At 41.1% G+C, this 23,279-nt stretch overlaps 2 protein-coding genes and 1 long non-coding RNA gene across 3 annotated transcripts; 1 reads left to right on the top strand and 2 right to left on the bottom strand.

Moving 5' to 3' along the window:
* Positions 1-1,100: 1,100 nt before the first annotated feature.
* LOC140003427 (uncharacterized) lies at positions 1,101-5,909 on the bottom strand. Its single transcript, XR_011812011.1, has 3 exons — positions 5,718-5,909; positions 3,380-3,454; positions 1,101-1,211 (listed from the first exon to the last, which is right to left on the bottom strand). It is a non-coding gene; the product is annotated as an uncharacterized lncRNA (long non-coding RNA).
* A 1,830-nt stretch (positions 5,910-7,739) lies between these two features.
* On the top strand, positions 7,740-9,797 carry GCNT3 (glucosaminyl (N-acetyl) transferase 3, mucin type). Its single transcript, XM_013107246.5, has one exon. The coding sequence runs from the start codon at positions 7,951-7,953 to the stop codon at positions 9,238-9,240; it is 1,290 nt and encodes a 429-aa protein (XP_012962700.5). The 5' UTR covers positions 7,740-7,950; the 3' UTR covers positions 9,241-9,797.
* Positions 9,798-18,526: 8,729 nt separating this feature from the next.
* GTF2A2 (general transcription factor IIA subunit 2) lies at positions 18,527-22,954 on the bottom strand. The gene is made up of 5 exons (XM_027465568.3): positions 22,826-22,954; positions 22,544-22,713; positions 21,942-22,046; positions 20,543-20,669; positions 18,527-18,845 (listed from the first exon to the last, which is right to left on the bottom strand). The coding sequence occupies exons 2-5, from the start codon at positions 22,613-22,615 to the stop codon at positions 18,820-18,822; spliced, it is 330 nt and encodes a 109-aa protein (XP_027321369.1). The 5' UTR covers positions 22,616-22,713; positions 22,826-22,954; the 3' UTR covers positions 18,527-18,819.
* Positions 22,955-23,279: the final 325 nt, after the last annotated feature.

The following is a 23,279-nucleotide window of genomic DNA, read 5'->3' on the forward strand; positions in this document are numbered from 1 at the left end:
AGCACACTGCAGTAACCTCTGTAGCAAGTGAATAGCCCACACCAGTTCCAGCTATCACCTTTCCCTTGCTGATTTCTCTTGCAGCTTTGCTTATACTGCATTTTCTGAGTGCGAATGGAAAATCTGCTCTGCATCATTTCATCAGACATTCAAGTAAAATTTGCTGAACTCACTAAGCCCAAGACACGTGACCCTATTCAACAACTGGACAAACTCCTTGTGTAGCACTAAGCATATTCAGATGTGTTTCTGGGCAGTCACAGAGATACAAAGAAAATGTATTGCATTAACAAAAACTTTGGACAGTCCATGTACTGTCCTCACTCTGTACATCAATACCATGATGTTTATGACGTCACACAGTTTTATCACAGAAGAAGTTCAAAGTAGTATTTAGTTGCCAACAAAGCAAGGGACCAAGTTAACACACTTCTATGACTATTCTATGATTATCAAACTCCCTCTGTAACACTTATGTCTTGTTCAGGAACTCCTTTATCCTTTATTAAGAAATAGTCTCTTCAATAGGTTAGTTATCACAGTTTATACGTTGTGAGAAACTTACAGAATTATTTTTCCTTCTTTTTGATTCTTTATTCCTATGTCTCTGAATGCCTTTATCTTCTATCTAAGAGAGTTTTGTTTGCTGTTTTGTTTATATTTCCTACACTGTATGAAGCAATCCTTTTCTAAAAACAATGAGGCATGAGATAATGTATTTATTATCCCCAGTATCACTGTGTTTTCCTTGTGTTTCCTTGTTCGGGAAAAAAACAGGTTCTTTTTTTTTGCCTCACAGGACCAGCTTCCAGTGTTAGATACCACAGTCAGAAATAGTGCTGGTTTTAAAAGTTGTTTAAAGGATTTATTTTTAAAAACTTTTACCAGCATCTTCCCACTATTTTCCTGTCTCTTCAGCAATCTGCATATGGTGAGTAGTGACTTTCCCCCCTATTTTGTTGTATTATACACAGTGTGATTTAGGATTATACCTTATCATGACAGTTCAGTTTTTGATTAAACCTTAAGCTAACAGGAAACATTCTGCTGATTATATGTTGATTATGACTACCTGCTTAATCTTACTTCAAAGCCATACTCACTGTTATTCCATACAATTCAGCTATTTTTCCTTGGATGAAAGCAAAAATTCTTCACCTCCAGTAAGATTTCCGCAGAGGTCCAAAAACAGTGGGGCATTGAACCTGTAACTGTAAAGTGATAAACATCTGCAGTGCTGAGTTACAAAACAGAAACTGTTAGACATCTTATAAGGGTGTCTGCATTTTGATTTTTACTTAGTTTATGTTGCTTTTTCATGCTCTGACTTATATCCGTGTAGTGACTGAGTCAGAAGTATTGCATGTGCTTTCATGCTAAGCGTCACAAACCTGCAGTAAAGCTTAAAAATTGACATCTAAAATTGATGTCAATTTCTTAAAAATGGACTTCAATCTCTTAAAAATTGACATCTACCAGTTTCCTCAGATTGACTTAATCATTAATTCATCTTCAAAACAACCAAAGATGATGCTACTGTGGATGCAGTATTAGTAGCTACTAAAAATACAGGTGGGACATGTTAGAGAATAAAGGACTGAGCCACGTAATTCATTCAAGAAAAACAAAAAGAAAGCACAAGCTAAGATTTGTAATGACAGGTTTGAATTTCAAAAAGCAAAACCTGCATAAGACCATTCAAATGTCATGTTGAAGTCTACAACATAGTAAAGCATACACATATAATACTTACGTATTTACATAAGCTTTACTAGATTTACTTTTATACCAAAGGACTTCCTTGCTCACTTTTTCACTCACTCACAGAAAAGCAAGATGTGCCAGAATCAAGAGAAAAAGAACACCAAACTTTTGCTCTCCAAAGACACACACTGGGGGGGTTATCATCTGGTTTTTCAAAAGCCTGTCAGTAATTTTAAAACTTTAAGCCTTGAAACTATAGTCCAAGAACGATTCCATGATTTTGTAGATAAAATATCACAACAGCGCAGTGAGTAAAAAAAGAAAAAAGGTCTGAATAGCCAATAAAATAGAAAATTGATTTCTTACTAACATTGTTCAAAGGAAGCACTGATTAAATAAAAAAACAGTCCTTTTAGAAAATGTCCATTTCTAGATGACACAAATAAGCAAATTCCCTTATGCCAACACACAAAGGAAGTGGAATGCAGCACTTCACAATAGAACAACTACTATATTCTAACACAATTACTTAACAGCAAATTAAGCATGGAGTACATTCAGGAACAATTTTGCTCAAGTAACAGTCAGTGGGAATATCACTAATTTTGTTTAATGACACTTCATTACCTAACTAAAGATACTGCAATATCAGAACCAGCCTTAAGGATTTTCAGGTGGGTCTGCAGAACCATTTTTCAGGCTTCAAGCAGGCAAACACTTGTCACATAATTAGTCCATACAACTCTGGAGAGAAACAGCACGCTGATCTTTATGTTTTAGGTGGTGTGTTATGTGTCAGTATGGATAATCACATACTTGTCTTCAACAAGTTAACTATATCATAAGTCATCTTACAGCTGTGAAACATACCGTCACACACCAAGATAACAAGAGCCATCAGCCTCTCTTTGCAAATACATAGTCAGCTGAGGGTGGGAAGAGGAATAAGGGGAAGACAAGAACAAGAAAAATATTCACAACCTTTTCCTTATATAAGTCATGCCTTTATCACTGATCTCTGCCCTCTCCCTAGCTCCCTCCCAGCCATTAGTACAAGAGGATCAATTTACAAACAAAGGGTAATGTATTGGTTTTAGGTGGAAATGTTTTGGAAAGGAGGCAGATGGGGCCTAGATAACATACCCAGGGCTGTCCCATGCCAGGCAGAAAAAGCTGAGCCAGGCAGCGAAACTGGTGGCACCTCTGGGAAAAGGAAAAGGGAAAAAAAAAAATAAGAGGAGAAAAAAAGGAAAAAAGAAGGGGGCAAACACACGCACACACAAACTGCTCAGTAGCGTGTGAGCGAGGAATAGGGGCAGAGAGGAAGAGTGAGAAACAACACTGTGAACACCAAGGCCAGTGAAGGAGGGAGGAGAGTTGCTTCAGGCAGCAGAGCAGGCATTTCCCTGCAGCTCACGGAGGACCACTTGCCAAACCCGTGGGTATCCTCTGGGGGAAGCTGCAGCCTGGGGAGGGAGAGAGGCCCAGCAGGAGCAGGCTTTGCAGCAGAAACTGCTGACTGTGGAGCAGGCTTATCCCGAAGGACTGAAGCCCGTGGAGAAGACCCACGCTACAGCAGTTCACAAAGGACCGCAGCCCCTGGGAAGGGCCCGCACTGGAGCAGGGAACAAGCACGAGGATGAAAAGAGGTAGAGGGGAGCTGATGTGAACTTACCACAACCCTTGTTTTCCCAGCTCCCTGAGCTGTCCCTGGGGAGACAGATTTGGGAATGAAGGATTCAAGCTGATCCTGGGAAAAAGTGGGTGGGATGGGGGGAAGGTGTTTTAGTTTTAGTCTTTTCTCTTCATCCAAATCTATTTTAACTGGCAATAAAGTAAATCAATTTTCCCCAAGTCAAGTCTTTTCTGCCTGTAATTGTGATTTGTAAGTGAGCTCCTGGTCTTTAGCTCAACCCACAACCTTCTCCATCTTATTTTCTCCCTCTGACCATTTGAGGAAGGGGAGTGGGAGTGCAGCTGGCAGCCTACTCAAGGGCACAAAGCTAACTAACTTCCTGGTATCCTTTGGCACACTGTCACTTGCGATGACTAATTCATCCCTCTGAGCTCCAGGAGAACTTCTAACAGTCCATCCCTCTGTAGATATCCATGAGGTATTTCTGCTGACTAAAGGTCATATGCAAGGAAAAGACATTATGCAAAGAGGAACGTAGTGACTTTTTCATCCTCCAGTCAAACACTTGTTCTGTAGCCTGCCCCACCGTTAGTTTTCAGAGAGCTGTAAGTCAACCAGAAGCACTGAAATGAATCGACCACACACACACACACAAAAGTGAATAATTTTGTCCAGGTTGTCAACACTGTATGAATTTATAAACTTTTTTCATAGGAGGTAGCAATTTTCTGGTCCAAAGGAAGTACTGAATCTGCCTCAGTGACAGGCCATTTCGTGGACGATACTGGTTCTGACTACAGATTAATTTCTGTAGGTTATATGAAGAAGAGAGAGGAATCCTTTTGTTTCTTCTAGCTTGGATGTTGTACATAGCTGCTAAATAGACACATTCTGACAAAATCCCTGCCCCTCCTCCCCCCAAAAACCATGAAAAAGAAAGCGCTGTAATTACTCATAACTGCTTTTCTGCAAGTATCTAGCAAGTAGCTTTGAACGTCTCAGCTAGACAGCTCAGAGCCAGAGAAGGTTGGGATCAGTGAGCAGGACACCACTACCACAATGGTGAGGGAAAAAGAAAAAAAGGAAGAAGTAGCCAGCCAGAGAGGCCTGCAAGCCTTCTTCTCAGTCTCACTGGGCATCAACTTAGTAAGCTGCTCTGTAGGACAGAGCACAATGTAAACTGATGTGGAAACCAGCTGGGTGCCCACTTCCTTCAGGCTAGAAAGTGTGGCCCTGCAAAGAAATGGCACTTTGGATGAAGGCCCACCTCCACAGACAGCCTTGACAGATAAAGACAACAATGCCTTGGTAGTTTAGAAGGGGCATTACAGTTTAGAAGTGGAGTCCTTCAAAAACACTGCAAAAACACTGTTACAGAGTGCACAGATTCTAACTTAAAAAAAAAAAAAAAAAAAAAAAAAAAATACCGTTGTGCCTTTTGTGACCACGAAGCTAAAAACAAAACTCAGTCCACACAAGTAATGGAGTATAACATGCAAGACTTTTTTGTAGCATTTACAAGCTGGGACTCAGATTACCCGTTTACTAGGTTAACAGAACTTGGTACTCCCACGTACTTCTTAGAAGTTATACTGAAGCACCTGACACTATATCTACATATATAAAAATTCTTTCATTATATGTTGTAGTTATCATCACTTCAGGCTAATTTCTCGAAGTCCTGAGTCAGCTCCATTTTTTCCTTCTCTATTTATTAAGTAATGGTGTTATTTTATTATTTAATACAGCTAAATCATCCTCTTCCATATCTACAGGGTATTGTTCTCTTTATGTCAATAACCATGTGGCTGCAGGTCACCTAATAGACGTTGCTTGTACTACAGTATAGTATCCTTGCCATGCATGCTATTGCATTATAGTATCCTTATCATAGGACAGTTGTTTTAAACTTACTTTTCAACAGTTACTTTTCAACTCAGAAGGAAGGAAACATACATAATCATTAAATAAAACCAAAGCCCCCAGCCCCCTTTTTTTTTTGAGCCCACAGTTTAGACTGAAGCATTTTGGAAGTTTCAGTTAAAGAGTACAAATATTAACGGGTTTAAAATACCAAATAAATATTAATAGTTTTTAATTCCTATTTACGGTGAAAACAATTTCTTAACAAAGTATTATGTTGTGTAGGCTACCATTTGTTTCCTGGTAAAAAGCAGCTTTGCACAAAGATTTAACACAATGGTAATGTTATTTAATTCATGTTATTTAATTAACTTTTCATGCACCTTTAAGAATACAGTTTGGGGATTTATTTATTAGGCTTTTAACACTGTTCAGAGACCAAATATACCATTAGCCTTAAGATTATAGATGAGAATATTGAAAATACATTTTTCAAGTCTCAGGTTAGACTTACCTATTGTTGGCTTTTAACAAAGAAGTACAGCTGTCTTCATGTAAAAATGTGATTAAAGAGTTACAGTTTATTTTCAAATTCCTGAAAAACACTTTTGTAAGAGACACCACTGCATTCTGAATCACAAAACCATAATTTTCACCAAAATGAAACACAAAAATGCTCATAACTGGAATTAAATATGAAAACCCATCCAAGAACTCTCATGTGGAGTCATCACTTATTCAGCATTTCCTGTGGGACTAAAAGTTTGAGGATTTCACTCACACGCCACGTCACTAAATGGTGTAACACATACAGATAAGCTGGAACTTTAAAGTAGGAGAGATTATTTACAATGTATGCAATATGCTCGTTTCCTAGTCCACAAGTAGTGGCTGTGCAAAAGAGGATGTTTGCATACTGCAATTACAATTCAGAATCAATAGAAAGACATATTTAATGTGTCATCCTTCCTCCTTCCCCTCCCATGGCAGGGGGGGTGAAATAGATTATCTTTAAGGTCGCTTCCAACCCAAACCTTTGTATGATTCTGTGACCACTTCAGATAAAGAAAACCCCAAGTCTACAAGGACTTGCACGACAAGGACTACACAACATTGCAAGGATACAGCCTAGCACAGATGACCTGAACGGGAAGTGCTGCATGGATAGGCAGAAGCCACACCAAGTGAAACAACTATTATCAGGGAATACTTTCTCCACGTGAAGCCACTCTCTACTGCAAGCTGAAGATAACTTGGAAACAAACTGCAGGAGCAAGGAACAAATACACATGGGACTGACTTCTTCCGTGCCCTGAGAAAGCAATTTGACCATAGGGTGTCTTGTTTACATTTCCCACACCTTTTCTCCCAGGGACATTAACTTTGGTACTTAGTACAAGAAAACAGACATACATGTATGGCATATAGTCTACCACATCACATCAGTTTCTTTCATAATGTCCACTGGAATTTCTGATCTGCAGACATCTAAAATTACTTCCCAAATCAGTTAAAGCTGTAATTCAACCAATAATCTCAGTGTTGAAATTGGAGATGTAACATCTGCTGTTTTATAAAAGCCATGTAGAATTACACTTACATTACTGGTTCTCAGTCCTGATGCATGGTCTGTGTTTGGTTTCTTGATACATCCAGACCTAAACAAAGATTCAGCTTTACTTGTATTTTAGAAAACCTGCCTTTCTCCTTTCAGCTAGGAAAGTCAAATTCTATTTTCTTATTTTTCAAAGTAGTCTTACACAAATAGTCCAATTCTTTTTCAGCTTCATCTTATTTATTTATTTATTTATTTTTAATGGAACTTTCAACTCATTTAAACTATTGAAACCAGTGCTGCTTTAGAAGCAGGGTACCAACACCTGGTTCAAACCCCAAAGTGGTTCAGGATGACCGCAATACCTAGGGGATATTTTGTTCACCACAGCACAATGTGTGTTTTAATAGTTATCTCCTATTCTGTATTAAATGATAAATTGTTCATACTTAGCCAAGAGGTACATGGAAGTACACACAAAGATACACCAATATTCTCTTACTCCCTCATTAAAGTGGACACTTTGAGGACAATTTTTCATAAACCACGACCACTTTCTTCACCCTCTGCTCCCACTGTGGAAGCAGAACTTCCACTTTACCAAGCTACCCAACTTCTTTTGCAGCAATCCTTCACTAAAGCCCTGAATGCTCCAGATCAGCAGAAAGCATGCTGCAGCTGGGCTTCCAGACTACAATGCTGTTGCTCTCATTCCCCTGACCTGTAAATTTGCATGACGTAAATTCTGGAAAAGCAGTATAGATCCAAACTCATCTACTAACGTCTTTTTTTTTTTTTTTTTTTTTAAGTGTGTTGCACAGGATTGCATTCTAGGGGGATTTTCCTTGCTTTGTACACTGGACAGGGGTAAGATAAAATATTTCCTTTCTATATACAGACATAAAAGATAGACAAGAACCTCCTGCACAAACAGCTACGCAACAAGGAGGGAGGTGACTTCCTTTTATTCACCTGCGGTTATGCTGAGAACACCCAGCACTACTTCACCCTTCCCAGGAACCCTGCACCCAGGCTGTCAGGTTACTCTGTACAGACAACGCTGACTGAACAACTGCACCCTCCAGCAAGTCCAGGAGGTGAGCCTGGGCGAGGCAAGGTGAGGCACGGGCTGGTGGCTGTGGCCGTGCAGCGCATTGCCCCCCTGAGCCGCACGTGTTGGAGCGGTGGGGGCATGCAGCTGTGCAGGGGGAAGCTCCCAGCAGCACGGCGACGCGGCACGCTGCTGCTTGGCTCCCTGCTGCTGGTCATTGCCCTGGCACTGCGCAGTGTCACCCGGCCCTGCCGTGATGCCAACCCCCGCTGCCGTGACCACCTCCGCCAGGCTCTGGAGCTGCCCTCTAGACGAAGGATCAACTGCTCGGGGGTTGTCAGCGGGGACCAGCAGGCGATCCAGCAGGCGCTCCTCAGCAACCTGGAGCTTAGAAACAAAAGGGAACCCCTCACACCCGAAGCATACCTGAACATGACAAGGGACTGCAGCAGCTTCAAGGAGACCCGGCGCTTCCTGGAGTTCCCGCTGAGTGAGGAGGAGGCCGCGTTCCCCATTGCCTACTCCATAGTCATCCACAACAAAATCGAGATGTTCGAGCGGCTCCTGCGGTCCATCTACGCGCCACAAAACGTCTACTGCATCCACGTAGACAGCAAGTCCCCAGCCGCCTTCCAGGAGGCCGTGAGGGCCATCGCCGCCTGCTTCCCCAACGTCTTTGTGGCCAGCCGCCTGGAGAGGGTGGTCTATGCCTCCTGGTCACGCCTGCAGGCTGACCTCAACTGCATGCAGGACCTGCTGCAGAGCCCCGTGCCGTGGCGCTATGTCCTCAACACCTGCGGCACCGACTTCCCCATCAAAACCAACGCGGAGATGGTTCGCGCCCTCCAGCTGCTGCAGGGGCAGAACAGCATGGAGTCCGAGAAGCCATCGTCCTACAAGCAGCTGCGCTGGAAGTACCACCACGAAGTGGGGGAGGCCATCTCGCAGACAGCCACCGAGAAGCAGCCATCGCCACTCAGCTCGCCCATGTTCACGGGCAGCGCGTACGTGGCGGTGACGCGGGCCTTCGTGCAGCACATCTTCGAGGACCCCGCGGCGCTGCAGTTCCTCGAGTGGGCCAAGGACACCTACAGCCCTGACGAGCACGTCTGGGCCACCCTCACCCGCGTGCCCGGCGTGCCGGGCGCCCTGCCCCACAACGACAAGTTCGAGCTCTCGGACATGAACGCCCTGCCCCGCCTGGTCAAGTGGCAGTACCTGGAGGGCGACACCAGCAAGGGAGCGCCCTACCCGCCCTGCACCGGCCGCTACCAGCGCGCCGTCTGCATCTACGGGGCCGGGGACCTGCCCTGGATGCTGCGGCAGCACCACCTCTTGGCCAACAAGTTCGACCCCCAGGTGGACGATGCCGCCATCCAGTGCCTCGAGGAGCACCTGCGCCACAGGGCCCTGCGCGCCGCGGGGCTCTGAGGGGAGCCCGGCCACGGCCCGCCCCGGCGGCGCCTCAGGGGCGGCGGGGGAGGAGCCGCGGGAGAGACGCCCTGAGGAGAAACGGCGGAGCCCCGGGGTAAGCGGGGACCGGGGGGACACCGGGCTCGGAGGGGGAATGGGGGGTGCTGGGCTGGGAGGGCGTAGCCCCCCCCCCCCCCCCGCTTTTCCCCCCTCCTCTGCCCGCGGGCGTCTCCTCAGGCAGGGCGCGCATCCCCGGCGGCTGCCCCCCGGCCGCCCTAGAGAAGCGGGGCCGGTGTGTTTCCCGTTCCCCATTCACTGACTGTTGGCAGAAGCGACGCCAGAGCTCCTTTTTGTTTTAGAAAAGCACGGCCAGGTCACAGGCCAGGGTGACCCCGCGTCCCGGCACGAGCACAGGTGAAGCCATGCAATGGATTTTGTAAAGCTCCTAGCACCTGCCGCACCGCTCGGCTCAGCGTCAATTTGCTTTTGTTTCAGGCACTTTAGGGTTGTTTAACTGCTGTCACTAGCTGCTGGCTATAAAAAAAGGTTTGTCAATAAAATCAAACATACTGAAATAGGTGGCTTCCTGGTATTCTGTGTGCTGTAGTCACCTGAGGAGAACTAACTGCTCCCAGGCAGAGCCATTAAACTATTAAACTATTTCATCCACCTGCACCCCGCTTCTCCATCTGTAATACACGCGGAGAGACACTTAGGTAGTTAACTGCGTGCTAACCTACATTTTTTAACATCTTCCTCTCTATCCCTCCTCCCAGAGAAGAGAATATTATAAGGAGTGCTCTCAGTAATGTAATTGCCACATCCAGTAGTGTGTTGGGCCTTTTAGATGAACAAAACATCTGACTTACTCTTTTTTTTCCTAAAGCTTCTTTAAGTTGTAAGGTCTGTGAACTGCATTTCACCTTTACCCACCTCACATTAGAGCCGGCTACTTCCTGTGGATCCAACAGTGCTCCACTACCTAAGTGGTGAGGATTTAACAGAGTTTTGTTTATGCAATCAACAATTTTCCCTAGTAATTTTCTTATCAGTAAGCACTCTTACCTTTTAAATTCAAAGTCTCCCATGGAGAACAACCATTAACCAAAGAACATCTGAAGCAGTTCCACAGCTTGCTACAATAATGACTGAAACTACACAGTTATTTACAACATTGATTTAAATAGGATGAGGAGATTAGATAACTGACCTGAAAAGGTGTGCCACTGCAGTTTGGTTGGACATTTTAAAACAAATTCCCTTGTAAATACTGATTTTTAAAACAACACTGATTTCACAGCAATTGTTAAAGGCAAAACAACAAAAACAACTATCAGCTAGATAAGCTGCCAATTAAACAAATACCTAACCTATCATTGGGAATTTATTTACCCCAAAAGACTGAATGAAGCAATAGGGGGAACTGGTCCCACTAGGAAGCTTTTTTTCCAGGTACTGTAAATAGAAATCAGCTGCAATAGCGATTTAAGCTTTATGCTAATCTGTTAATAGCATGCAAAATTTAAAATGGTTTCAGCAGCCAATTCAGCATTGAATAACAAATATTCACCTCTGCAGTACATTCATTTGGAACAGAACTTCTATGCTAACTCAGGGCACGAACTGAAGTTTCCCAACATGGCTGCTACCAAGCCATAGCTGCCTATTTTGATTTTGACAGTTGGAGCTCTTTCTTTTACTGTAGATTAATATATATTTACCTAACATGGTTAACTAATGCCATTGGCTCACTGGTGGGATTGGGATACATTCACATTTCTAGGCTAAATCAGGCAGAGTGGGGTCAATATGTTTGTAGTTATGTGAAGTCTGTACGTTGTCTTTTTCCCTTGGACAACAGAAAACATTCACAGTTGTGGAGAAAAAAAAAAAAAAAACAAAAACAGCTCACTTGTCTATTCTAAGGAATTTTATCAAAACCAATCCCATCCATCCATCGAACGTCTCTAAGAAAAACTAAATATATTTCTCCAAGAACCTTCTGGGCACCTACAAAGAGTGAAATGGTGCTTGGGGTAGGAGGGACCTCAGTCTGAATCAGTGACAGATTCCCAAGGAATCGATATCTGAAGTATTTTGCAAAGAAAGATTTATACTCACAGGTTACTTACAGATTCGTTACAGTAATTTTTATCCCTGTCAGTCTGTAAATATGTGTAACTTCTTTGGTTTTCTTCTCTCAGAAATGCGAAGTATTGCTTGTACACACTAAATAACAGTAGATGTTTTATCTATTGACAGAGACTGACCTGACCAAAAAAAAAAAAAAAACCACAAAAAAACACTTGAGATGGAGAGAGAGCAACAAGAACCTAGATTTGAAAAATACAAAATAAGCCACTTCAGATCAGTTCCACAGTAAGTCTCTTGGCAGAGTCACAGTAACTTCTCTTTTAATGTTACTTATTACAATCTATGTTCTTCCTGGTTAGAACTGGAAACAGATAATTTAACATTTGTCAACAATTGAAAGAGCTTGCCCATTAAATACGAAGGCCTCAGTGGAACCAGCATATATATGGAAGTTTTACCTCTTCTCAGGGAACTAGTCAAGCCACATACACAAAACATTTTTGTGCCGTAAACATACACCTATTACATCATAAAAGCATTGCCTTACAGAGTAACAAAAATGAATGAAAGGTAATTACATCAAGAGGGTTTTAAAGTATATTTAGCCTTTAAATACAGTCCATCTGCCCAACCCACCAAAAAGTTTGGGTTTTATTTAAATATGTCTAACTTGAAAAGTTGGTTCTCATGAATTTCTAACTCACTCTTTTCTATTTCTATTGTGAGGCTTTGCTCCCAAGCCTTTATTTATGGGTTATGCCATAATATTTTGAGGCAGTTGACTGTCATTGGTGTGTTTGGTCAGTTAGACAGAAACAGGGGTGGAAACAGTGAGTAGCTGGACTCTCATTTGACACCTCATGGGCTGTATGGTGTCTCTGACAAAATATTTATTTTTCCAACATGATTATACTATTTTACCATCACCAACAGCATTCAGAATTTTGGATTACTCACAATTTATCTCAGATAATTTGGTTCCAAAAACAAAGGCATATCTTGTGCAAATTTATTTTCAACTCACCCTTCTCCTTTCAGTAGTGACCTAATTTCTTCTGGAGGAACATGAGGCTACTCCCAAATTGAGAACTTGTACTAAGATAATAAGATTCTGACAGAGGAATGTTCACAGCATTTCCTCTTCCAAAGACATTAGAAATGTCATATTTATGAGTTCAGTCATATGTCAAAGCAGTGATACAGGAAAAAAAAAAAAAGATTTATATGTCTCCTTATCATTACAAATGACAATAAAAAATATCACTCAATGCCCATATAGAACTGTGTATTCTGGAGATCTTGAAGTATCTCAGCAATAAAATAAATAGCATCATGGAAAATCAGTGATGGTGAACAAAGAAATGATGCATCTTGGCAAGATTAGTTGCAGAACTGAAAAAAGAATAAACTTGAAATAGAGTAGGACAAACCCCAGCCCAAAGTAGTAGTGGCATATCTAGAATACAGGTCCGTCTTTAAAAAAATAGGTTAAATGCCGTGTGAACTTGATCAATAAAATCCTTGGCTATGTAAATTAGAAATATAATCATATCAGAAATAGTACTGTTAACTTGGTCTAGTTAGAGTATGAAACATCTACTTACGACGCGTGTGTTGGTAACTAACAACCTGATTTTTAAATAAACCACCAGTTGTTTAAGGAGGAAGTATGTTGCAAATTGCCATTTGCCTTTCAAGATACTCACAGGAGGAAGATGAAACTGTAATTCTGCTGTCTAGTAACAGATGTATTCTTTTTATACTCACCTGGTATTAATCCAAGTTTTTTGTCACTTTCTTTTTACAAGAACAACCTAAATGTGAGCTAAAACTGGCGTAATACATATTTAAACAGAAGGTCCGTAAACAGCTCTTCTTAACTATATTCAGGAGGGTCTACTTCCTTCTTACTTTGCATTTCTTTCATATTTTATATGGTCTTCTCTTAAGCGTTCTGTAACAAAGAAATGGGTCAATGGAAATAAATTCCGAAGAAAAAAAATAGAAGCAAACACGACCTATAGAAGCAAAATATTGGTAAAATATTTTCTGTTGTAAATAAAGTTGATTCAGCCATTGATTACTATACCATAATATGTCTAATTTATACAGTAGATTTGTCTCTGAGCAAAGCTATTTTCCTAATGAAGGATTCCCTCTATATCGTTGAGGCTGAAGTCCAGATCTCCCAGTACTGTCTTACTGAAGTTAACATGTTCTTTACCATACTCCTACTTGTCTTCTTTTTTTTTTTTTTTCCCTAAACATTTCCTCCAGGAACTTTTAGAGCACTGAAAACCAAAACCAAGTCACTAGGACTGTAACTGAAATACTACTTCCTGTGCCACTGAGGATCCTCAAAAGCAAATATCCATGTATTGGCCGTACCTCTTATCTACTTCATTGTACCTAATAGTCATTGTGTCACATTATAAAATGACCCTGACTAAACTTGTCTTCTTGAAATTTGTCATAAATCCTTCCTGCTCAGTACTTACTGTTCTCCCTTGATTTGTCTTTCATAACATCCCTGACTGAGTAAACAGCTTGCTTTAGCTAACATCCGGTTTTATGCACTTTAGAAATTAACATGATCCCTTTTTCTCATAGAAGCCGTGCTTACACAGGCAGTGACCCATAGCCACTTTTGTTTATGGATTTATTTCCTTTTTCTCACTTTTTTTTTTTCCTTGCTTCTTTCTAAATAAAAACATCCACTGCAGCTCAAGGTCAAGATGCAAAGGTATCTTTTGCTTTTTCTCCACTAGGTGGAAGTCACTGTAACCTTTATAAAATAAATTGACAAAAAACAACAAATAAGCAAACAAATCTGTAACAACAGGATGAACCGAACAGATAGCAGCAAGCAAACCAATGCTGTAGCCAGTGAGATAGTTTGTCTTCCACTGGACATTAAGATAGCTTAGTACAACAAACGTTCAGTTAATACTTTAAGGTAAAGGTTCAACCAATCTCCTGAGATCTCAAAGCACATCAATCATATGAACATGGAGGGATTAGCAGAAATTCAAACACAGGAAACAGCAAATGGCCAGAAAGGTATGAAGAAGAGTATAATAATAAAAAGCAGGAAGAATACTGGCACCAAAGCCCTTTACATTCTCTTTGTCCCACTCTCCATCAGTGAACTGAAATAGCCTCCACAGAAACAGCAGATCAGGGGTCTGGACAAACACCATCCCAGAAATGTGGTTAGAGCTGAGAACTGTGCTGCCAAGCCAGTGTCAGAGCTTGTCTTGGCATCTGTGAGGTTCAGCAAGAATTAACTCCTCCAGGGGCATAGGCAAGTTTCTCTTCTGCAGTGAGCAGGCAGCAGTCTTCATGCCATAGACAAGTACTCTTTAAGGCATTCCTGGAGCAATTCAGAAAAACAAAAAGGTTATTTCCAATAATTATTTATGCCTCAGTATGCCTCAGCTATTTTCTAAATAGATAGCAGAGTTAACAGGGTAAATAGCTTATGCTGCTTGGGGAGTTCAAGAAAATTAGATAGCCTACAAAAAGGGGGCAGGAGGTGTATACCCTTATGCATGTTCTTTCGTCACATACACAAAATCAACACTAACATCTACAGCTTTCAAAAGCAAATTCACTAAACAGACACCAAAGAGTGGCAGCTGGAGCTCTTGCACTGTAACATAACCATGCAAGGAACAAGGGTGCCAAATGCTTCTCCACTGCATATGCAGATTACCTTTTGGCTCTCAAGGAAAACAGCCTGCAAGAGTGAACTACAGGCTTGATTACAAAAAGCTGAAGTATTCACTAGTCTGTATGCATCCAGATTTGATCCATGTCACAGAAATGTCCCGCAGATGCAAGAACATCAGATACCTGCATTGCCTAATGGTGCACTATCATGAAGCAAAAATATGAGGATTATGTAAGTTAATTTTAGGAACAGTAAGTATTCGAGCTTAAAACAAACTATTTTTGCAAGCTAAATTCAGAATACTTGGAAACCAAGGATTCCACCATGAGAATGGAAAACAAGTGGTTTTCAGAACAACAGCTTGATGCATTTGCAGTAACCAGAACTATCCTATGTCATCAGACAATTGTAGACAGAGATACCAAAACAGAATCCACATGTCAAAGAAAGCTTCTAATACCACTGATAACAGGCCAGGCAGCAAAAATATAAACATCAAGGTACATTTGCCTTTCCTTCCTTCAGTTTTGGTTTGGTAACTTCTCCTGGCTTTTTGTACAAAAGTGCCTTCAGACTTCCAGCTGCAGAGAGGAAAGGAGTGTCTTAGGTTATAGAAGCACATGCTTGTTTGTCCATTTGTTCCCCCTCATTTGTATGCTGTTTCATCTAAAATGTTCCCTTGCTCCCAATTTGTGTATACTTTCTATCTTTTCACACAGATTCTCGCAGTGCACAGTCCCTTCTTTATCACTGTGCCAGAAGCAGATTCTTTCTTGTCCCCAGTCACTCCAGTTCCTCCAAAATCTTTCAAGTTTGTTGTGTATTTCTTTTAAAACGACAGTACTATTAGCAAAAGGAAAAATCTCAGTTCGGAAGCATCTGTAACAACATATTTTTAATCCATGTTGTTTTGCCACTCAGTTAACTCAGGCGAAACACCAGGCTAATTAAGAACATCAGTTGCACTTAAGCATTGGCACGTTTTTCCACTGCAGAAAAACTTGAGTGCTTTAAGTACAGTGCATTTAAATTCAGTTCCGAATGCTCATCTCCTTTTCAAATGTTTCCTTAGGCAAGGCAACATTCAAATCTCAGTATTCAAGCGAATGGTATCTTACACCAGATAAGTAGGGTATACTGTTCAGAGTATTACTGTTATGTATCACTACAGAGGATACCAAATCACCTTATCCTTCTCCAAAGAACCACTTCTAGATCTCTTGTGAAACTCTTGCCTCTTCTTGTATCCTGTTTTTAAAAAAAGTCAGTAAAATCGTCCTGAATTTATGAACTTTATCATTCTTGGTCCTGCTCACATTGATTTGAATGTCACCAGTTACTAAGTAGCAGACATCTTTGCCATCAAAATTATTTCTCCTTTTTTGTATGCCATTTTTCATAGCATATAGAGACATTAAACAATTTGCTTTTTCAGTTACATATTTCCATTCAGCTAGCAGCTAAAGTAGCACTAAGCATGGGAGCGCTCACGGAGCAGTATTAGTGTTGAAAGGCAAGAGAAATCAGATGGAGTAGTATGAAGGAAATGCAGACAAATTTATTCCATACAAAAAAAAAAATCACATCAGTGTAACACTGCTTCTCTATTAAATTTGTTTTTAATGGAAAAATACTAATACATATGCTAATGCAGACTTAATTGGAACTAAAGCTGATGTATATTTATTTGTACTAGGAGGGAGGCTACCAAGTCTTGGAGGTTGAGAAGCTTCTGTCCAGAGACAGGAAGACCGCAGGGCTGAAGGTAGGAACAGCAAACACATTCAAGAAGGATGAAATTAATTTTCCAGATGATTATTAGAGGGGGGAAGACAAACAAACAAACAAAACAGTTAAACCTAGAAGATTGAGTATGATGGAGAAAAAAACAGAAAACCATACCTTTGCATCCTTTGAGATACATGTAATTACCTCAGCACAGCCTGTACCGTTCAAATAAGAGCAGTAGTTTGTTCTTTTGGTTTCAAAATCAGTTACTTACCAATTCGCAGCTCACAGAAGACTTTTAGCAGAGATATAAGACAAAAAATTAGTCACAAACATAATACTTAGAGCAGTCTACTAAGTAAGTCCGTGAAATCTTTTCTCACTTGACAAGAAAAATCTCTTGCCTGTAGAAGAGATTCCAGGTCTGGAGCATGGAAAGATCCTTGTTTTCCCTCAATGATCAGCACTTTTGATCAAGAACACTAAATTTCATGTTTTAAACACCTCCTAAATGTCATTTCCAGGTCACAGTGGGATAAGACAGGGGTTGCCACAGAGGCAACAGTTTCAAAACTAGCCTAGATTGCCTTAGCTGTACCTCAGGGAAAAATCAGAGAAGGCAGCTTTCAGTCAAATGTTTGCTTCTCATTTCTGCTAATAGAGAATTTAACATTTTCACTTAATGCCATATGGTTGAACATGGCATTAAGGCAGGTGAGCTGCTAGGCACAGTTTTAATATGTTCAGAAGATATTAAAAAGAGGGAGGCAGACATTATCCCAGCCCCTCTCCCAACCCCCCCCAAAAAAAAAAAAAAAAAAAAAAAAAAAAAGCATTCTTTGATGACCAAAGACAGGATTTAGAGATCTATAATAGACTGGAAAAATGTTAAAGGAAATACTAAAACTTTATTAGTTTAATTAACAGACTCAGCCACTGACATATGGAGGAATAATTCAACATACAAATTATGCTTCAGTTTTGGCACAAAGATTTAGACTGATCTGAAAAAAATAATTAACTCTGTGACTTTTTTTTCTTCTTTTTTTTTTTTTTAATAATTCCCAATTTCTAATAATCTGTAAGTAGTCTACTGTCAAAAATAAATGAATTTGACACAGTCGAAACAGCCAACATTCCTACAACCACACTAGGACATGCTGTTAAGTCAGACATAGAAGCTGTATGTTACATTCATACTTCTACTGCAGTAACTGTTTTAAGGGTCTCTTGCTTGGAGTTACTTAGTGGCATATTTAAATCTAAAGAACACGGTTTTCCATTTGAAATCTCTAATCTCATAGCTCAACTCTTGTTGAAATCCTGATTGCCACGTGCTCAATTAAATGTATTCCACATACAAATCTATTAGATAAACATGAAAATAAGCAGCACTAGCACCTGTTGAGAATGTAGTGCGATCTTAACAGTCTTTGACTCATGAGCTGTGCAATAATATTTTAATATTCATGTTAGTGTATTATTAGCATAGTGTACCATGATATTTACAGATACCTATTATCTACTAATAGATCGCTAATAGCTATTACCTATTTATGGATATTAAGATGCAGTAAAAAACAGACAAGTATACTGACCAGCATGAGCTGCTAAGTTTTTGCTTATGTCCTCTAGCATTTTTAAACTGCCATTTCTTGCAGTCCTAGTCAATGCAACCATATTCAGATCAAAACCGTGGAACTGAAAGCCTTTTACATTTGCAACATTACTCAAAACACATTTAGACAATATTGGGAGAACATATTACTGTTTGTTCCTACACAAAGCTTTCCAATGATCACTCATTCATTCACAAGTTTTTAAATAAAAGTTTATTAGAGAAATTACTTTGAACAAAAAAAGGCAACAGTATCTGTTGTAATTTTTTTAAAAAAGTAACATCGTGTTCTTCATGCCCCATGTGGTGAACTGAAGAAATGCTACAGGTATTTCTTCCACTGTTGTTCTGTGATGCTTTCTTAGTATGGATTAACTCACATTTGCATCACAAGAATCAAGTATGAATACAGTCCCTTCCCACGCTTCTCTCCAGAAAGTGCTGCATATTAACAGAAAATATTGCAGGCAAACCACAGTTCTATTCATTCGGCAGTATTGGAACCAGTGTCTGGAAATGAAAAAAAGAAAGCATGAGTTATACATACCCACACTAGAGAGTTAAGCTAAAGAGAACCAGTACCATTCTCTTAATACCTTCCCCAAGCTCAACAGCATCCCCCAAGCATTTTAGAACAGAACATGCTCTGTACCTAAGTAGTTCCCTCCACTGTTATCAATGTGAGGCATAAACTACTTGTGCTCTTTCACTTCGTTTAGTAACATTGAAAAGAGCCAGTGCAAAACTTCAAGGTTGTGCACACACAGCACTTGCTATTACGGCACCAAAAATCCAAGCAGCTTTGGCTGTAACTCAGAGCGATATACACTTTACTGCAGTCCCAAGCACATCTTGCTAAGTCACATGATCTACTGAAGATAAAACTTTTAGCACATCCTATAACATAAGCTCCTATAGAGTGTGTGCTACTGTGTATGTCTTACACATTTTTAAATGTGAGAATCAATATGACCTTCATTAAAACAACTGAGAGCAATTCTCTGTTCCAAACTTTTGTCAGAAGCACCAATTGACACCAACGCAATTTCTGGTATTACTACCAGTACTGCTTTCTTTTTCTTAGTGCTATAGCAAAAAGAATACTTATCTTTGGGTATAGGGAAAGACAAGTCAATGTCTACTACAATGTTTCTTTAGCAAGTCAACTCTTTGTGTAAAAATGGCTGAAATTGTAATAGCAGCTTTAAATCACCCAGTTCTTTAAATCTTATCTGCATCCTTCAGCAAGTGTGAACATTATTAACAAATTGAAAATAAGGTTTCCTCTACTAGCTAGAGTGAGCACACACAAATAAACAGAGTATGATTGTATGCTTGCCTAATACCAGAAGCTGAGAAAACAAATTCTGTCAGCTGTTTAAAACTACAAATGGACATGACCAATGTAATCGTGCCAGGATCCAACGAGCCACAAGGAACTTGTGTCAGAAGTCTAGGGTATGCTTAACTGAAGTCTTTTCCATTCTCATATCTTCCTTTTAGCATCCCTGCACTCCTCCCTGTGAAACAACCTGCACCTTTTCACACATCATTAGTAACATTCTGCCACATTGATGGTTAAAAGTTATAACGCATCTTGCCACAAAAGTCACTAAATGATTTTTTTTCAGTAAAGAATTTCAAGGAACACTGACAAAAAGTAGTGTTGTCAAGCAGGTACAGAACAAAGTCCTATAAGCAGCGTACATACAGTGAGCCTGTTGAGCAATACATGTTATCTAGTATGATCTGCAGTGCCAGCCTAAGCTTTTATTGTGCTTGGGTCCCCTACTATCAAATCCAGCAACCAATCGCTTCAACACTTTTCTCAGACAACTTATTGCTCTGACTCATGAAGCAGTCTTTGATTCAAATAAAATATGGTGCTGTTCCAACAAACAGGTTAATACTACAGAAATCACCACACGGGAATTCAAACCGGATTACTTCTGACTTTGTAACTGCTATAGTGGTAGTAGTTCAAGAACAGATGTCCAGCAGTCTCACACATTCCTATTTCAGTGTTTGGCAATAAGAGAAGCATTCAGCTTGCTTTTGTTTCATTTCACATTATATGTAAAAGGGAGTTCAGAGCCCTACTTCTTGTCTGAAAATACAGTCTTGCCTTAATTGGGCATTTGGTCAAATCTTTCTATGAACGATCAAGTCTTGTGTCTCAGCTTAATTATATCATAGTCCATACTTACTTTTTCCATCACATGCTACAATTTTCACTTTATCCACTTTCACAAGTTCAGTGACCTCCCTAAACTCAACATCATTCAGTACAAATGTCCACACGTTGTCACAGAACCTGTATGTATTCAGAGACCCCTTTAAAAAGACAAGAGACATTTTCTATAGGAAGCATACCAAAAATATAAGAAAATATGTTTACTGTTTACAGAACTACATATCTTCTAGAGCTATATATCAGTTAACCATAAAGCCAACGGTCAACATGAATGCATGCAAACATAACAAACAACCAATTGAGGAAAACTGTAGTTTAAATGCCCTCCAGTGGCCGAAGTTTTCAAGACCACATTGTGATGTTACATGTATGCAAAGGGAAGCTTCATAAGCATGGTAAGAAGGCTTGTACCTTTTCTAATGTGTATAAAGGATCTGCATAACTTACTTCAGTATCAGAAAACATTTTTTTTTAAATATGGGATATAAAAAAAATCAGTAACAGCAGTGATCATAACAACATGCAAATTCTGCAACTGTTAATAAAAAAATAATGACAAAATGTAGGTATGTGGCATAAAGGGGTATCACCCTATATTCTATAAATTACTGTATTTGTTGATATGCACACCTTCCGGCCTTCATTTTCCCCTATTTTAAATTGATTCTCTTGGAACTTAAGTTCCACGTAAAATTTTTAGTTCTCTACTTAACGCATCCTTAACACTTTTCTACACCGCATTACGTATACAGAAAAGTATACAAGGAGAAAAAAATCTCGAACACGTGTTATGGAAAAATAATTTAAAATCCTAAAAGAACACTTTGTTACTATATTCTGCATAGACTGCAAAAGTATTAGGACAATAGTATTTTCTCGAAACTGCAATCAAATTGACATATAACAATTTGCTGGCTATCTGACGTTAATTAGGGTGGGTGGCTGAAAAAAATACACTTATTTTTCTGCGACATTCACAGAATACAGATGCAAAATCATTCAGTGATTTGCATAAGAGTAAATCTACAACTCTTTTCATATCAGAGCTGTGGGTGAAAATCTGGCTTTATCCCACTTGCAAGGTACAACTGAGAGAAGCAAAAGTCTCTCCGTTTACAAGACACTGAGGATGGCAAATGCTACCCATCAAAGCATTTCCCTCTTCTCCTTCCTTCGTTTTCATCTGACCAAATCTCTGCTTTTGATTTTTGCATTCCTCCAAAAGTTTCCTGGTTCAATAGTAAGAGAATAAGCTTTATGATCACACATACAAAATGCGTGCAGGTTGTCATATTTCAGAGTCAAAAAGAACCTTTGTAAGCTTCCATTTAGAGCACAAAGTTTTTCCCACGTTCTGCATTACCATGCAATTGCTGCGGCTCACCAAGGACTTTGATGTGGAGTTACCTTACCCTGAAATTGACTCTGTTCCGGACTCGTTGTGCCAGTGCTGAGTTGATAGCTTTATCAAACTGAAGTAGCACCTGAAGGGCCAGCTGAGGAGTGATTTGCTGCGACTGAAGTAGTTTAAAAAAAAAAAAAAAAAAGTTTTGAGTTGTTTCAAAGTTAACTCAAAAAACGCACTAAAAGTTAAAAACGTCACTACAAAGTTTACATGAAGCAGTTCTCTGGAAGAATGCTTTACAGAAATATTACGCTCTTGTATTTATTTTCCCACGTTAACTTTGGGAGAGGAAGCAAGGCGCTAAGAGGTTTGTGCTATACAAAGATCCCGACTGAGAAATAATCATCGGAAACGAGCGTCAGAGCAGCAAACGGACTGCGGCGTTCTGGGTTCAGCTGGCTGCCCGTTTACTGGGCCGAGCGACCGGGGAAAATGCTGCTTTAAAAACACGCACAGACACACAGACAGACAGCCACAGACACAGCCACACAGACAGACAGACGCTTTCCTTTGTCTGGAGCGCCAGGCTGAAGCCCTCCCCCGTGCCAGGGGCTGGCTGCGGCCGGTAAGCCCTCCAGCCCGGCCCCGGGCCTGCCGCAGCCCCCGCACCTGTATGAGCTCGTCCAGGCTCTCCTGCAGGCTGTTGCCCAGCGTGGTGTTGCGGTACAGCTGGTACGCCATGCTTCGCTCCGGCGGGCGGGACGCGCTCCTGCTCAGCCACGGCTCCGGGCGCCCGCTGCGGCCTCGCTCTCATCAAAAAACCCCGAGGGGAAGCGCACCTGGAAAACACAGCGCGGCCTCACTGCGCCGCACGGGGCCCGGCGCCGCCACCGCCACCGCCACCGGGTCCCCTCCGGGCCCCCCGCGCCCCCCGCACGGCCCCGGCCTCACCCGCCCCAGCGGCCGGAGCAGCAGCGGCGCGGCCCGGAAGCGGAAGGCCGAGGGAGGAGCGCGGCGCCGGGGCTGGGGAGGGGAGGGAAAGGGGGAGGTGGCTGAGGGGGCTGAGGCGGGGAAGCGCCACAGGGACGTCGGTTGGAAAGGGAACGGTGGTACGTGAGGAGGAGGGGGAGAGCCGCGCACTTGCAATACCAACACAGCTCCAACGAGTGCACGTCAGGTATTTAAGCCAGTTACAACATCTGTGGTTCATAAACTGCTTTATTTATAAACTGTTGGCACGACTGCTGCGGGTCCATTTTGTTAAAAGACACAACTTTCCCGTTGCATACAGAGCGGACTTGATTGATATTAACAGACAGCATTCAGCCCTTCTATTTACTATCCAGCTGGTAGAGCGCCCCCCTACAGCAGGGCATGTTATTTCCCCCGCCAAAAATGCTTGGAG

This window comes from Anas platyrhynchos, chromosome 11 (assembly GCF_047663525.1).
Source record: "Anas platyrhynchos isolate ZD024472 breed Pekin duck chromosome 11, IASCAAS_PekinDuck_T2T, whole genome shotgun sequence".
NCBI classification, from domain to species: domain Eukaryota; kingdom Metazoa; phylum Chordata; class Aves; order Anseriformes; family Anatidae; genus Anas; species Anas platyrhynchos.

What these genes read in the sequence shown, in the direction of transcription:
- GTF2A2 (XM_027465568.3), bottom strand. Translation starts at nt 22,615, where the DNA reads ATGGCGTACCAGCTGTACCGCAACACCACGCTGGGCAACAGCCTGCAG. An exon ending in GCCTGGACGAGCTCATACAG is followed by an intron (nt 22,047 to 22,543) that starts GTGCGGGGGCTG and finishes AAACTACTTCAG; the next exon opens with TCGCAGCAAATCACTCCTCA. An exon ending in GGAACAGAGTCAATTTCAGG is followed by an intron (nt 20,670 to 21,941) that starts GTAAGGTAACTC and finishes GTCTTTTTAAAG; the next exon opens with GGGTCTCTGAATACATACAG.
- GCNT3 (XM_013107246.5), top strand. Translation starts at nt 7,951, where the DNA reads ATGCAGCTGTGCAGGGGGAAGCTCCCAGCAGCACGGCGACGCGGCACG.